Source organism: Anser brachyrhynchus, assembly GCF_964034855.1.
Source record: "Anser brachyrhynchus genome assembly, chromosome: 9".
NCBI lineage: Eukaryota > Metazoa > Chordata > Aves > Anseriformes > Anatidae > Anser > Anser brachyrhynchus.
Window position 1 is genome coordinate 23,344,019 of NC_137703.1, and position 17,175 is coordinate 23,361,193.

A 17,175-nucleotide genomic window follows, 5' to 3' on the forward strand; every position below is an offset into this window, starting at 1 on the left:
GGGGCCAATTGATCACAGCATCATTCATTTACTTCACCTACCATTGTTCCTGTGACTTCTATTCTTCCTGACTTATCAATAAGGGCCCAAAAAGATAGAAAATATAAGATTGCTTGGGATAACACAGGATGTGAATTAGGAATGAAGTCAGGATCTTCTAGGTCCCAGAAGAGAACCACAACCTCAAGACTTGTACATCCAGTAATAAGATCTGGACCTGCACACATGCAATAAATACTGCATCGTTAAGAATTATAGACTAGAATTATGAGTGCATGAAAATGGAGTACACTATTACAGAGAATGGTGCCAATTACAGAAAACCTGGTGTATGTTAGAAAATCTATCAGTCTAGGCATTTGTAACTCCCACACCCTGTGATTTCTATGAATTTTTATGATTAGCATTAATCGTGGTAACAGATCTAAATGTGCCAAAACTAAAGAGTTTAAGATAACGTGTCTAAATGGTGGCACACAGAATCTGCCCTCCTCTTTTGGCTTCTGTTCATTCTTGGAAGAGAAGACTATGCTGAAGTTGCTTGTTTTGGCACGGTCTGCTCCTTTAACTTGATCTCCACCCTATTTCTAGGAATTCAGCCTCTTTCATGCCTGCCAGTCTGCTGAGCTGTGTGCTGTTTTTGGAAGGGCAGAATACAATTTTCATATAAATTCTATGACATACTTGTATGAATTGCCAAAATATTCTCTGAAACCTAAGTGCCACATAAATGACAGCAAAATAGGGCCATTTACAAGTAGCTTTGGCTATGGATTTTGTGTGATTCATTTCTAGTCACATATTTGCACCACCAGCTTGCCAACATTTCTGCGATAACCTATTATTTTAGACATTTATCATTTGCTCAGTGGATTCCCTGCTGAATGTGAGTAACAAAGCTCACAGTCTAGATATCTGCATCAAATTTTGGGAGTCACTTAATACCGGTGACCGGTAATCTACACAAATTAAACTAATGTGTTCATCCAAGCATCTTTAGTACTGGAACAAAGCAGTTAAAGTATTAAACTTATTGAACTAGTGCTTGAGCATATAGTAAGGTTTTGAAAAAGAACCTAATTACACGTTTTAATTGGATGCAGCACCAGTAGGCACTATTTTCGCACAATTTATTGAATAGACACAAAAGCCTCCCTACGAGGCGAAATGGGGGGCCTACGGGCCCTACGTCCCCTCGCCTCAGCCAGCCGCCGCCCTGAGGCCACTGTGCCCGCCGGGCCGGGCTGCTCCACGTTAAACCGAACGCCCACAGCACCACACAGCCGCCATCTTCCCGCCCCCGGTCCTGTGAGGGGCCGCGCCCCGCTCCGCCTCAATGCGCACGCGCGGCTGAGGCGAGCGTCGAGGGAGGGTTTCGAACCCGGATCCCTCTGCGCGGAGTGGCGGCCGGGTCACGTGGGGCGGCGGCGGGGCCGGCGGCGGGGCCGGGGCCGGGGCTGCGCGGGGAACGTGAGTGGAGGGGAGGGGACGGGAGGGGCGGGGCCGGGCCGGGGTTGGGGGGGGAGGGGGGGGGTGCGTCTCCTTTTCCTTCTGCTCCTTTTTGTCCTCGTCTTCTTCAGCGCCGGCTCTGGGGGCCGGGAAAGGAGCTTCATGGAGCGAAGGCTCTCGGCTCGCCCCCTTGAGCAGTGCTTTTACAGGCTATGTGAAAATAGCCAGGGGATTTGTTGTCATTTTTCTTTTTTTTTTAACCAGATCTATGTTCCTCTTTTCTTAAAGTGCTTAAAAACAACAATAAAGAGCCCGCAAATGATTTGCGCGTGTATCGAAAGGAGAAGGGGTAAACAAACGGCCTGGCTGTATGTTGGAGGCTTCCTGAAGCGGCTGTAAGAGCACTTGGCGTGACTCAGCTGGTAGTGAGACGGGGTTAGTGGTACCAGGCTGCGTGGTGAGGGCCTTGCAGCCGCACTGCGTTACTGCAGGGAGGTCTGAGGGCTTGCCGGGAGTTAGCACTAGTGCCAGACAGGGTATGCTTCTGGGTGTTCAGCTGGTACGGTTCATTAAAAGGCTAACTTCATCCTTTCGCACTCCAGACTGCAGGCAAATTTCTCCTGAAGCAATAAAAACAAAGAAGCACGAAGCTTGTGAGGGCCTTCGCGCTTCTGAAGTCGTCAGGGAAGCATGGATTGTTTCACTTCAATTACATCGCCAAATTCTTGAGCTGAACAGGGGAGGATGCTCTTCTGCTCTAATTACGCCGTTTTTTGATTATACCAGTATAAGGATTGCAGTCAAATCCAAAAAAATCCTGACCCTATTTAAAGTAATTAAAAATCCATGAAGTTAAAAATCTAACTGTGCCCTAATCTGAAATCCCGTTTTGTTCTGATAAGTGTGTGTGTATCTATTCACAACTGACACCCCCTCACCTTCACAAGTAGAGTGATACAGCTATAAATATTAACTATGATTTTACTTCTCTCAGTTAATTTATATATGTTTAGGTGTATCCTAGCATTTTGAGAAGTAGTTATTCATTATCTGTTATGAGATGGGGGTAGTAAGAACGTTTGTCAAATCTTTTTGTGTCGCTTTGTTCCCACAAAACTGGGAAGGATCTTAATATGTCCATTGTCTCCCCCGCAAAATGGTATTATAATAGCAAGTAATTCTGACTAACTGACCACAGAGGTTCAAAAAGAGCTGACCTTTCAAAGAAAGAAACGCTCTATTGACTTTTTTTTTCTTTTTTATCTGTTTGATTATATGTGTCATATAAATTTAGAGGTACAGGACTGCCTCCGTTTTAGGATTCCAAAGCAATGAAACCAGTGGTGGCTCATGGCTGTTGTGTGGCCTCTGTTTGAATCTTGAACAGACTTCTTCCAATAAAGGCAAACAGTAATTTCTAATGAACTTAATTTCTAAGGGGAGTTACTAAAATGTAGACTTGCAAAATGTAAAATACAAAAATCTATAAAGGATCCTGCTTTTTTGTCTGCTTTACACTGAAATGGCAGCAGAATTTCTGTTATATAAACTTATATAAGCCCAAACTACTCTTTTTGATGGTAAACTAAAACTACACTTTCTGACTAAACTAAGCTATATCTATGAAAAGGGTGTGTGCATGTGTGTATGTATATATATCCATGTAGATAGACTCATGAAGGGGATAGACCTAATACAGTATTAGGTTGTTCCGTTTCGGGAGATTATTTATATTGCACTATGAAAAGTGATGTGACCTTTGTCTCCAGAGGAAGAGGCAGTGAATATGACCAGTATATGTATTACCAGTAAATCCTTTTCACCATAGATAACGCCTTAGTTTTGAGGCACATGAGCAAAGTATCTGTTTCCGCAGTGGCTGCCTATGAAAGGTAATGGAGAGACCGAAAGATCAGGAAGGAATGAGTTTAGTGGTAGACATAGCCTTTAATGCAGTCATTGTATGTTAATATTTCACTTTGTGTTGTTTCCTACCAGCAAGGTAGTTACTGAATTATTTTGACATTTTCTGATATGTCACGTTGTCTGGTTTTCAGTTTAAAGTTCAGTATTTTGTGAATGAAAGCACCTTATGGCCTTTAAAGGCGCATTTGATTAATCTAGAAGTTATTCTCTATAAATTAATTACCTCTATAATTACATCAGAAGCTTGTCTTTTGCTCTGAACTATGTAATTGACTATATATTTGAAAGCTTATTGTAACTGACCGACCATGGTTGTCCTTCTCCTTGCATACATATTAAATATAAACGGGCTGGTTCTTTGTGTTTCAGATTGTTGAGGTTTTGCTTGCACTGATCTGTTTTTCTGCTTATTCTGCCTTCTTCTGTCCCTGTCAAAATTTGAGGACAATAGTAAGTGTTTGCAGTTTGCTTGTGCTTCCATTGTAGGACTTCCCTTTTGCCTTAAAACCACTGCTTCTTTTTCTGTTTTGTTCTTTGCTTGGGTAAGATTTTGTACCCCGAGACCGCATCTTCATAGGCAAGTACTACGGGTCTGTTGGGCTTATAGGTAGTGAGGAGCAGGCTATGCTCAGGGTCTGACCTTTGCCCCTTTCACCATGATGTGTGTGTGTGTGTGTAAGTTTTTGTTGTTGTTGGTGTTTTTTTTTATTTTTTTACTTTGGACAAGCTGCAGTCTGCACCTGGCAGCAGAAGGCCCAATTTTTCTGGAATGCACTGGGTTCTTTCCTGGAGCATGTCTCCTGGTTTGGCTTGACCTGAAAAGAGACCAAACAGTTCGTGCCCACTCCAGAGAACAACAGTGAAACCAGTGGGAGCAATGGAGAGGTTCACTTCAAAATCAGACTCCCAAGCCAAACGAAAGCATTAACACTGGGATTTTTTCTGTCAGTGGAGGTTATACAGTGCTAAGGTTCCTCTTTACAAATCAGTTTTGCAAGGCAAGGAGAAGAGCCCAGTAGTTCTAGAGAGAAGCTGGCAGGGCTTCTTAAGATCAGGGTGTGCCATGCAGGTAAAAGCAAAATCTGTAGGTCACAGCTGTATCCACCCTCTATATGAAAAGATAGGTTGCACTTTTTTTTGTCAATTCATAAAATCTAGGCTTATATTGCATTGTGATTTTTGAGGAGAAGCACAGTGGGCTGGGTTTTGTTTCACATAAACCCAGATGAAAACTTCAGGCTAGAACATCTACAGTTCTGTCCATTTGGGGGGGAACAAGGGTATAAGGAGATTCTTTTCCTTTAACTTCAAACTATAGCTGGAGGAAGAGACCGTGTAACATTTCATTTTAACTGGTATTTACTAAAATATTTACTTTATTACATGATTTTTCAGTAATATGACGTTGCAATATTGTAAGGGTGCCAAGCAAGCAAGGGGGTTTGTCACAGTAAAAATAAAAGTTGAAATGCATTGCACTTGGTTAGTACAAAACAAACAAATAAATTCCAAGAATGTTTAGTTCAGACATTTATCTTGAGTAGGTGACAAAAATGCAGACACGTGGCAGTCTAGATGCAAGACAAATGTCCATTTCAAGTCTGTTCTGGAAATTTGTACATTTTGAAGTGGGTGGCATGTTTTCAAAAAAAAGGAATAAATGCTTCATTGTTTTGAGTCTTGTTAGGCTTTTAATAAACGAAGTAGAGGCTGAGGAAGAATGTTCAAGCAGTTGAAAGCTCTATAGATTTTAAGTGAATTGCATTCCAGAAGGCTCTTAAATAACTAGTTTTTCTTTCTTTATATATTTGTCCTTTATAATCAAATGCATGGTGTGTTTTGGCTTATGTTTGTGCCCCCAGTAATAGGAGCGATTTATAATACATAGCATAGCTGTAATCGTGGAGCAAACCGTTCCCTGTCATGTTACGTGGTCACAGAGCTGTGCTGTGTGCAGGCTTCTCTTCCTAGGTGCATGTGTGTTAAAAGTATGAATGCTGGGAATTGAAGACCATCAAAAGGGGGGAAAACCTTTAAAAAGTGAGACTGTGTATTATTTGGCGGTTTGAACAACGCGGTATGGCAGCGTTTCGGGGTTTCCACATAACTTGTGCAGAAGCGATGTTGACTTTTAAATTCTAACAGTTTTTGTCGGCTGTTCTGTGGTGGGAAAAAATGTCGCTGTGTCAGTGGTAAAAGAGAAGTCAGAGGTTTGGGCAGATGAGTGCAAGAAGATTTTGGAGCGTCGGTACACCTGGCATGTCATATGGAAAGAGAGGATGACATTAATTAAAACTTCTGATTAGCTAAGGACTTTTCTTATAACATCGACATTAAAAAACAACAGCTGACAATGTTGATTATCCTCTGCAACAACTGATTTACATTTTAAGAGGCCTTAGCTCATTTGAACTTTGTAGGGACTGCAGCTGTGGTCTCTGTAGTTAAATGAGGAGGATTTGAAAGCAGTTTGTAAAGGTACCAGCGCAGTTTGGTTATGTGCTCAAGAAGCCTGGCCTGAAGCGTGTTTCTGCTGTTTCCACCCTGCTTTGGACAGGGCTTAGACATTATGGAGCGTCTCGGAGATTAGACCATGGGAAAAAATGCAGTGAATTTCCTCTCATTGTAACAAATAAGTTTATTTGCATTCTGTTCTACTGCATTTGCTTTGAGAATGCCAGCATTTTTTTCTTCTCTTAAAGTGCTATACTAAGCATAAATGCAATTTGAAGAGAAATCCAGAGGCTAGAGTAACTTAAACTTAATTTGATCAATGATTTGATGTTACTGTACTGCGTGAGCTGCTGTGGAAGTACATACTGCTTTTGCTTACATTTAAGTAGAGGAGATAGGCTGGGCTGGAGACAGTCTTTTCAGATGTTCAACCCTGCGCAGGCTTCATATTCCTTTTGCTGTTATAGGATGACATAAATCAGAGGTGATTTCCCTCTCAGTTTATTAATGATGCTCTGAATGCCTAAAGAAAAATGTTTGCAGACATAACAGCTGCCTGTAAAAAAGCCAAATTTAGAACATCCCACTAGGAATAATGTGGAATGTTAAACTTTGCATCAGGAGCTGTTGGCCTTTCCTCCTTATACAGGTGTTATTTTTTTCTGCTGTTCTCCAGAAGAATGAGGTGGTTGTTTATCTAAAATAAAAATCCTTACAGAGGAAGCGTTTGATTTGATGAGTTGGAAAGGAAATTAACCAAAATAAATAAGTATATTGATAGTTTATTTGAACTATTTTAGAATGTAATGGAAAGGGAAGTGAATGAGATGCTAAGATGAAAATTTTGTGTCTATCAGGATATTCAGGAAGTTTTATTTGAAACCTAATGGGGAAGTTTGGAAGCATAACTGTATTTTGCTGGTTCTGCTTAGTTTTGAATAGTGTATTGTGAATCTTTAATAGTTCAGCAAAGAACTGCCATCCTGGAGGTGGAGACGTGTGGCCACACTGTTGCCCTTCTGGAGAGTTTTGAAAAGTGAAAATAGCGCTGGCCAAGTTTGGACAGCCCTGAGAACCTACTCGAAATTCCTTGTCATTCCTTTCATCTGTAGGCAGGGCCACGGTGCAGTCTCCGTGCCCCTTTGTGCTGTGTTCTCCCAGTGCAGGTACCTCCTAGTTGGAATTCTAGACTATAAAAACAAGAACAATTTTCAAAGCTTACTGTTAGGAGTATGTAGCTGTGTCTGTGTTCCTCTTTGAAACAGTAACTTTTAATTTTTATTCATAGCTTGTGCTGAATATTTATAAAAGTTGGGATAAGGTCATGAAAAAAATTACACATGTAGCAAAGATGGGAGGCCTGAAAATTGAGACTCTATAGAGAAGATCTTTTTTTTTTTTTTTTAACCAGTTTCCTGCCTGAAAGTTTAGAGATTGTAAGTGAATCAGGGTAGTAGTGAAAAGATGTCTAGCACAGCCAGGAATTTTATAGACGGAATAGTCTGTCCAGGGCCACTGGAGGGAGGTTGCAGATTCCTTTTTGTCGTAATGCTTGTCTGCGTTAACTGTATAAATCCATTTTATTTGTCTTATACCAGTTTAAAAATTGTGACTTTTTTTCTCACTTGATTTTTTTCTTTTTCCGATTAAGAGGTGTCTCAGATGATGAAGTTGAAGAATTTGTTATGTTTTCTTAAGTGCATTAAGCTTGAAAACAGCCCTGTTTCTGTATTATAATGCAGTTGTTTTTTTCTTTCAGAATTTCCAAAACGTGTGTTGTCTTGGATTTGAACAAAAAAAGTGTAGAAATCAGAATAAACTTTGCATTTGAGTAAGAAGTGATAATGCAACGAAGACAGGGAAGAGTAAATGCTGGACTGCTTTTGCTGCTTTATCAAATTTCTCAAGTTGGACTTCAGAACATTCCTTCTGTTACCCTTGCAGTGCTTGTACTGAATATTTTTTTCTTTCTGAATCCCGTGAGACCACTGCATGAAGTATGTATCAGTGTAAACGAAGGCTTCTACAGACAGAACTGGCAGCGTTTACTGCTTTCTCCTGTCCACCATGCAGACGATTGGCATTTGTATTATAACATGATTTCCATGCTCTGGAAGGGGATAATGTTGGAAAGAAAGCTTAAGAGTGTGTGGTTCGCTTATATAATTGCAGTGTTTTCAGTGCTGATTGGAGTTGTTTATATGGCGCTGGAATTCATGCTTGTGAAAATTCTGAATGATCCTTCATATGAAATGAATTGTGCCGTAGGGTTTTCAGGTAAGTTGATCCAATTTCAGTGTGTAAAAATGAACATTTATAGATACAAGCAATATTTTTGAATGTAGCAGATGGACACCTGTACAGCTGTATGCATGTATGTTATGTCCCTGAAGTAATCCTTTTTTATTTAAGGCATGTACTCTGGGAATGTACATGGTGTGTTTGAGTACATGCTTGTATGACCAGCACAGTCTTTACCTGAGAACATGAAAAATACGATTACTGCAGTAGAATCATGGTTCCAGCCGGTGTTCAGTGTCACTGACTACCCGAAGTCTGGAACTTGTTGTTTGCTGATGTTCATGATGCTTGTTAGTAGACTCTAGAAAAGCCCATCACTTGGCTATTATTTCTGAGCATCTTTTCTGGTATGAGCTGTGCACTATAAATCAGGCCTTTAGCTTCAAATTGGAAACAGTTCATGCCTGTCTTTAGAGACTTGCCTTCATTTTTCTGCTAGAAACAATCAAGCAGCTGCTTGTAGTTATCTTCCAGTGATGGTCATGTCGTCTTATTTAGGAAGTCAGAGTCTTAAAGGAATTCATCAACTTGAAAAAGTCTGAAGTTAAGGGGAGTAGTAGTACTGCTCTCCTAGGTACATAGAGCTTTTTCCTTGATGCCATTGGGACTTAGAATTAAATGGCAAAACCCCTTTTCTATCTCTGAGAAAGATGTCAACACTTTTTAGGTTTCCCTGTGGTATTCAGGGTGGTACTAGGCTGGGACATCCTGGCAGTTGCTCATTTGGAGCTTCAGTACTCCCTGGTCACCCACCTTTTGGTAACAAGGCATGCCCGGTTCTAGTACTGGCCTCTGTCGTGGCTGTAGGGGCCCTGAGCACAACCTCTTCCCCTGTCTAGGGGATCTGGCTGCCTTGCTCAAGGACAGCTTTGATATGGGACGCTGTGATCCATCTCGAGCTGGTGGGAAAAGAGCTGAGAAGCTTTTGCCTAGCAGCTGCTTTTAAGCTTAAACCCTCTGCCTAGTCCCTGCCATAGCTATGCTGCATCCATGCGTGTGTCTGGCCCTGTGCCTCGCTGATCTGGACCTCCAGCTGGGTGTCCTGACTTCCTTTGGCCCTGCTTTGTCAAAAGGGTCAGCCTGGCAACCTGGGCTCTTGGCCGTTCACCAGTGCACTTTGTTCAGGGACTATGGGACTGGACTCCTCCTGGGGAGGTTGCTGCTGCTGCCTGCCTCCCTGATCCCTTTGTGTCCCTTTCCTTGCTGAGAAGAGTGAATTTCGAGGGTTTGAAACTTCTTTATACTGTATCATTGGGAACTGCTACTGTAGTGTTGAGATTTTTCTGTACTTTTTTTTTTTTTTACCAGATTAGTCTCCACCTTCTCACTCAGCCAGATCGCAACCTACGTGTCCCTCTGCTGCAGCCAACATGAAAAGAAAGTTAGGTTCAGTGATAAGCTTATTCACAAGGTGCAGCTTTATGGCTTCCTGCCCTCTTTGGCAAAAGGGACCCAACTGCTGACCAGCAGTGGTGCTGGCAGGCAGGGCGAGCGCAGGTGACGGGCCAGGTGGGTCCTTATTTCATTCCTTACAGGAGACCCAAGTCAGCCATGCTTCAGTATTGGCTGGAGTGTGTATTTTGGACTTCTAGTGAACAAAAAAGGGACTAAACCTGTACAGAGCGTTGTCAGATGAGGGATTACCACATTGGATTTTAATTTGCGCGTTCTGCGAGGTACCTAGTTCAGACCTTGCGCTGAGTATTGCAGCCAGCGCTGATGTGACTTGTCTGCAGCAGCTGTGGGTGTTCCGGGCCTGCGAACGTGGGACTGCAGCCTGCGTGCACGTGCCTTTGACTGCTTCTCGGGCAGTACGTTAAAGAAGCTCTGGCAGAACTAGTATCCATAGTTCATCTTTCAAAACCTTCAGCATTTTCAACGTGACCTTCAGCATATGTAATTTCTCTTCAGTCAGGGCAAGTATTAGGGAACAGGCGTTGAAGAAGAAATGTGTACTTTCCTGACAATAACTGTTTCTTTAAGAGCCAGTTTGTATGCGTGTTTATGACACGTTCATTTTATCAGCTCTTAAGAATTTTAAGATGACTGGATTATTTATTTACCTATTTTGCAACTGGATAAAATAGGCCAGGCCCTTGTCCCCCTAACAGGAACATGACAATACAGCAGGCGTAGGCCCTTCCAATAGGCACTTAAACCTTAAATAAAATAAAATGAATTGAAGCTGTACATAGAGGATTCTGGTGAGTCAAGGGTGGATTGGATAGAGACAACTCCTGAACTGTGTACTGCTATTGAATATTTCTCCCCTCGAGTAAATTTATAGTGTCTGAACCAAGTCCAGTTTTATCAGCAGCAAATAGTGTGTCTGTGCGTGCATAAAAACATTTCTTTTTAAATTTGTTCCTAAAATAAGAATATTTACATCACTGGATAGAGGAGTTTTGCCCTTTCATGTTTTCTGTGGTTTTAGAAGGGGGAGAACCTTTTTCATGTTTTCTTTATTTAGTATATCTGAATTCATGTCCAACTCGGCTATCTTTTCCGTATTAAAATATTCTACTTTTCAATTTTGTGGATTTTTCAGGCAATTGTGTGAGATTTCTCTTCAGAGTAACTTTTTCAAAAACATGTTGGATGTTCTGATAAATTGCGTGAATTCAGTCGATCACATCAGCTCTTACTTGCATGATGGAACAGTTGGAGTCAGTTTAGAAATTATTGTGTTTAAAGGTGATTTATCTAATTTTTCTTTTCAGAAACAAGTGCTCTGGAGCATATGTAAGATTTTTTTCCATTAATTCAGAATTTTTGAGCTTACTGTTGAGCTTCACAAATGCATTTCTCTTGTTTTCAGTCATGGCTTTTCTCATCTCACTGAACAGTTTGAGTTCAATAATTTTGTCCATTATTACAACTAGAACGTTTTGTTTCTATTGTTTTGATTACTTGAATAACTACAGTAAGTAGGTGTATTTTTAAAAAAACAACAACTTTAAATTGGCTGTTATACGTACATTTTTAATGCTTTTTTCTTAAGTGACTGAAAATTATCACTGACAAAACAGCTTAGAGCTGTTCTGGCATGCAACAGTATTGCTTCCTGGTGCTGTGAACCTGCATGGTATTCCAGTTTCAGTAGTTAATTCATTTTGGTAGTTAAGTCACTATTTATTTTTTGGGCACGTGTACTTCTCTCTTGATGTGACTTGTACTTGTTTGCAGGAGTCTTGTTTGCTTTGAAAGTTCTTAACAACCATTACAATCCAGGAAGAGTCAGCAGTGTCCTTGGATTGCAGATATCCAGCAAATACGCCTGTTGGGTGGAGCTGGTGGCTATTCATTTAATTTCCCCAGGGTGAGTACATTTAATTCTTTGAAGTTAGCAGAAGAGATTTGGGTTATCTGAAGTAGTTTGAAATGTTTTATGAAGTAAGAGTAGTTATCTGATACCCAAATTGTGAGCTGGGGCTACAATTAAGTGCTGGGGCTATAGTATGCTTTTTCTTGTAACACCTTGTGATCACGCTTCAAAATGAGAAACTGGAGTACTGTCTTTGGAAGGTATTGTGAACTATTGGAGGGAAGATGTGAAAAGCTGATGGTCAAGGAAAAGGCACATGCACTTTCGGTAAAATAACCTAACCCTGGGATACATGACTATTTCTAAATAACCTATATTGACAGTGTTGATCTGAGTCAGTTTTATAGATTATTTTTGGCAACTTAAGATGCTTATTAGAGTTTTTAATCTAAAAAAAAACTAGATGACCTCACAAACTGAGAACTACTCAACTACCCCAATTAAAGACCAATAGCACAGGGGCAAGTCTTCATCCTGCGACAGAGATGCAGATCGCTGTCATACACATTCATGGCTGACAATTGAAATCAGAGTTGTAACGCATTATGAATCAGCAATGAATATTAGTTGCTTAATTTTGGATGGGTTCAAGGATCCAAAAGAGTTCAGTCTCAAAGCAAATCACAGTCAAAACAGGTAAATATAATAGGAATAATGAGCTTTTCATTAAAAAAACAAAACATCTATGTATGTTTGAAAATAGAGGAACATTCTGAAAAATCTGGCTTTAAATTCTGATTTTTTTTCCTTTCACTTGTGTACCTCTCAGCTTTACCCCTGGTGTGACCTCTCTTGTCAGTATAAATATCTTGCATTGCTCTAACATTCTTAACCTCATGAAATCTTTTTAATGTGTTTATTTTCCTATTTAGTCTGCCTTTTTTCATTGCTTGTTTAATGCTTAAGGATATCACTGAGTCTTCACCGGTTATCAGTCAGATTTGCTGTTGAACTTTTTTATTGATGAGAACTGTTCCTCTGGAACAAGAGGGCTTAAAAAAAACAACAGGTTTGCTGGGAATGGCATTATATGGTGAAAAACATTTTCTATTGTTTTGTTTTGTCAAACAGCTTTTACTTTTCTATATTATGTTTCCAATTTATTACAAAATTAGTAACAAATTCCCAACTTCCAGTTAAAGAAGCAGCAGTGTTTTCCTGTACACGGTTGTGTAAAACAAGTTGTCTTATACTTATGCAATTGTTTAATTTGGTCTAATTTGCATTCAGATAGGTTGCTTAGCACTGGTAAATTGACTACATGCCCTTCTTTCTAAGCGAGATTAAATTTAGAAGCAGAGGCAATAAATTGTAATGTGCATGTGACTATGTGGTTTGAGTTAATATGGAAATGAACTGTGTGTATAAACACATGGATTGCATCCTATTGTTTCAAGAAATTCATTATTTTTCAAAGATAAAGCCAGCCTAGATTCTTGTAGTATGTCACTTACCTTACTTGTTTGTTTGTTTAGTGAATATATGCCTTCCAGCAGAGCATCAGAGGAGATTTTTAAGTTGTCATGGAAGACAGTGACAGTGGCTAAACTAAAGGCAAACTTTTGTTGCTAAATAAGTGGCTTTGTCTTGTGATAGACTAGGATGCTTAAATGATGATTCCTACTAGCCTTTTGGGTTTGCTGTTAGGCGGAAATTGGAGAAATGTAGTAATACAGGTGTAGGCTTTCTTTCTCTGCTTTCATGTGTGCTGCTGGGTAACTGACACCACAGAATTGAAACAAGTCAGGATAAATGCAGTAGCAGCAAGGAATTGATTTGAATTCAGTGTAAGAATACTGGGACATTATTCATATAAAAATAATACTGGGAGATGCTTGTAAGCATGGGATCAGAATCGGATAGATGAAGCATAAATCTTGTTCAAATGGCTTTCCTGTAATGATAGCAATTTTCATGGAAACTTCACAGTCAAATGAAAAGTCTAGTTAATTCTGTTTAGAAGATTTTGCTCAAGTAATGTGCGCATCAGCTTGATGGCAAGTTTCTTCAGGAAACGGTATTTAGACATATTGCATAATTATCATTGGTATGAAGTGAATGGTTGAAATAAGATCTCTGGGGAGATCTACATTTTCAAACAAAAATTAAATGAGACATCATTTGAATTTCTTTATACCAGAGAGAACATTATTTAATATTGATAAAGCTCATTGACATTTAGGAAAAAAGCATGCAATTTAAAAAGTCAAGAATCCTGTTTCTATTCCCACTCAAAGTTCAGTTTGCATTATGCAAACTATAAGTTATACCACAAGCAATAATTCTGTCAGTTTTTCTTAACCAGCAGGAGAAAAGGCAGTAGTTTATCTTGTTGTTGCAATCAGAAGGATATTTATTAGTCTAACAATTTAATAACAGTCAACTTAGAAAAATATACATGCAAGTCAAGATATTGCTATTATTGCAAATAATGTAAAAATACTATTTTGGAATTTGATAATGGAAGTTGCTTTATGGTTGATAGGGTTTTTAACTATATATATAATTATTTCACAATATCTAAAAAGCAGAAAATAGGAGTAACCTCAATTTTCTGGATTAGATTTGAGAGGAGTGGAGTTTATAATACAAATGAAAGGAGCCTTGGTAATGTGTTTGGACAAGAGTTTCACACAACTTTTGTGCTTTTCTATAAATTATATTCATTCGTTTCAGCTAAAATGACATTTAATTCCAAAACTTGTATGTTGTCCTGCCTTGTGAAAACAGTTGTAGTTTTGCCATTAGCTTTAATGTCAGCAGATAAAACTCATACAGCCTTGTAGGCCAGAAATCCATTATGCAAATTTTTTTGAAAAGCCAGTCTACTGAAAATTAAAATTCACTGTAAAATGTAGTAAAATGTCAAGAAGGTTGACATCGACACTGAAGTATTATCAGGAATTAATGGTTCAATTATATTTGAGTTCATTGGAAACAGGAATATCCACTTTGGGCTAAGGCATGTGGTTAGAAGAATATTAATTGCATGTGTGAAAGTTATTTTATCCAGTTTACTTATATTGAATAATTCCAGTCTACATATTTTCATTAAATAAGAAACATTATAGGGGATCTGAATGAATGTGATATCAGAATGCAGTTATTACTCAGAGCATTCAAAAGGACAATGATATATCTCTATACACATACATACTTGTATAACCATAAATGTTTATACTCATCAGTATTTAGTATAATGTGCTTCCCAAGATCACCACTATATCAAACGGATCTTTGCAGGGGCTTAGCAGCCTCACATTTTACCTTGCTAAGCAAGGGCAAGTGGGCCCGCACCCATCAGGGTTTGGGAGGCCTCTGCCCCTCTGGGTGGGAGGCCCAGTCCATCCAGGCAGCCGGCTCTGCTGCTCTGGTGTCCTCAAGTCTCTTGCTGCAAGTTGTTTGTTACCACTTACTCTATGGGTTGTGAAGGTGCAGAGTTTGTTCATTCCTATTTCTGGCTCTTGTGCGTTTTTTAAATATGTTGTATCCATGAGAGGTTTAGTCAATGGGCTAAGTGATAGTGGTTCCTTCAGTCTTTTCCCAGAAGTTGTAGGCTTCTTGGTGTTGTTGTCTTTGGCTTAGTTTTCCAGCTGAGACCTATCACTGTTGAACAGAGTGGAAAGTTTTACTTCATTTTACTTTCAGGCAGCGCTCCTGTCTATGTGTTCGCAGTGAAACCCTTGTTTCCTGTAGTGGTGTGGCCCACTGACCCGTGCTTCGTTGTATGTCTCGCTGCGTGTGCCAGCTTCTCTCCTGAAACTTTCGCACTAGCTAGTCCCTTCCAGCCTGTTTGTATAGCTGATTTCTGTGACGTGTTCAGAACTTCATACTTGTCTTTGAATTATATCCTAATGCTTTGTCACTGTGTCAAGATTGCTTTAAATTATAATGCCATCTCCTGTCACTCGTGTAGCTTCTCTCAGCTTGTTGTCATTTGCAAACAATACTTGGTATAGACTCTTGTGGAAATCCATTTGGATTATATTCATATCCTTAGTTTGATAATGAATCACTGATGAGCATTAAGCCAGGCTTTTTGGCCAGATACATATCTGCTTAGTGTAGTTTTACTGCTTAAAATTTATGAGAAACCCTCTTCATGAGAAATGCCATGAGACAGTGCTTCATTCTCACAGCCTGTCGTCTGCAATTTCTCCCTTTCTTGGGAGGCTTGGAGCCCTGTCAAAGGAGGGAACCTGGGGGATTTGACTGATTTGTTCATGACATAGCCGTTTTCTGCTTTTGATGTTACTTACTTGAGTATAGAAATACCCTTCCAGTCTTCCAAAACTAACCTATCTTCAAAACAGCTGCAAAAGACAGTCTGACTACTTTAGAATTCAGCTGTATGGTTAACTTGTTTTTTCATTTGTTTGCATAGGGTGACTTGGGTTGTGAAGGGACCTTAAAGATCACCTAGTTCCAACCCCCATGCCCATGGCCCACCAACCGAGGCTGCCCAGGGCCCATCCAGCCTGGCCTTGGGCACCTCCAGGGATGGGGCATCCACAGCTCCTCTGGGCAACCTGTGCCAGTGCCTCACCACCCTCTGAGTGAAGAACTTCCTCCTAACATCTAATCTAAATCTCCTCTCTTTTAGTTTAAAACCATTCCCCATTGTCCTATCACTTTTTATTTTGAGGTTTGAAGTTTTTAATAGAATAACTATTTTTTCTTTGTAAAATTGCATAGTATCTATGTCTTTCAGTTGTTCCATTTAGGAAATGCCTATACAGATCTTTTCCATAATATAGATTACACACTAGCAAAAAAAAAAAAAAAGTATTAAGTCACCATTAGAGTAAATTAGAATATAACACGTTCTAAGATAACGTTGCAGGAAGTGATGTTTGTTTAACTTGGATGAAACATTAAGCATTTTGCTAATATAAGGGCTTCTATCTGTATGCTATGTAATTGCTTTTCCTAAGTAATTACAAGTAGCGTATTTGTGTTTGTCACACAAATTGTATGACGAGATATATGAAGATTTGGTTTATCAAATATAATTATTTTGTGCATGTCAGTGGTAGCATATATGTGTGACAGTGTACCTGGTATTGTTTTTGCTTTAGGAAAAGCTGTTTAAACATCTTCATTATTAGTGCGTTCTCCTTGAATATAATAAAACAAGTATTAGGTTAGTGTACTAGGTGCCTAAACACTGTTCAGTAGACATAAAGTGGAATTTATCCCCCAAAAGACTTATTAAAGTTGAAGGTTTCTGATTGCTCATATTGTATAAATATACAGCTTCACTGTGTTGCAAGCAAAGGCTTTGATTTTGGGTTTTGTGGAACAGCGTTGTGCTTAGATGAGCATAAAATTTGTTTAAAACACTGCCAGTAATATAGGTGAATCAGTCTCATGTTGGTAATTTCTAGTGTAATGCATCTTCAAGTATTTAATGTTTTTTGTGTACAGGCATTCTCCACGTCAGGGATGTATTTTTCCTAATTTGGAAAATCTGTTCCAGAAAAATCTGTTTGGAAAACTAGTTCGTTTATAAATCCCTAATTTATCCCTAATCCCTAACTACCTCTTACCTGTGCATTTTCACAGCAACATTTATGCTATTGCTTACTTGTGGGAGAGCTGCAACTCTGCGTAGCAGAATTCAAGTTTGTGGTTCAGTAGGTGGCAAAGGAGTGAATTTAAATCTGATCTTTATCTCCCTCTAGTGACACATGTTTTTTCTCACATACTTTTACAAGTGG

At 39.5% G+C, this 17,175-nt stretch overlaps 1 protein-coding gene across 12 annotated transcripts in view; it reads left to right on the top strand.

Annotated features, from left to right (window-relative positions):
• The first annotated feature begins 224 nt into the window (after positions 1-224).
• The window catches only part of RHBDD1 (rhomboid domain containing 1), a 40,162-nt gene continuing 23,211 nt past the window's right edge, over positions 225-17,175 (top strand). For 5 of the 12 annotated variants that reach the window (XM_080603983.1, XM_080603973.1, XM_080603975.1 and 2 more), the window contains exons 1-3: positions 5,860-6,313; positions 7,589-8,106; positions 11,317-11,449. In XM_080603983.1, the coding sequence (XP_080460109.1) occupies positions 7,674-8,106; positions 11,317-11,449 (566 nt within the window). In that variant the 5' untranslated portion in view covers positions 5,860-6,313; positions 7,589-7,673. The other 7 variants (XM_080603977.1, XM_080603980.1, XM_080603982.1 and 4 more) reach the window with 7 other exon arrangements.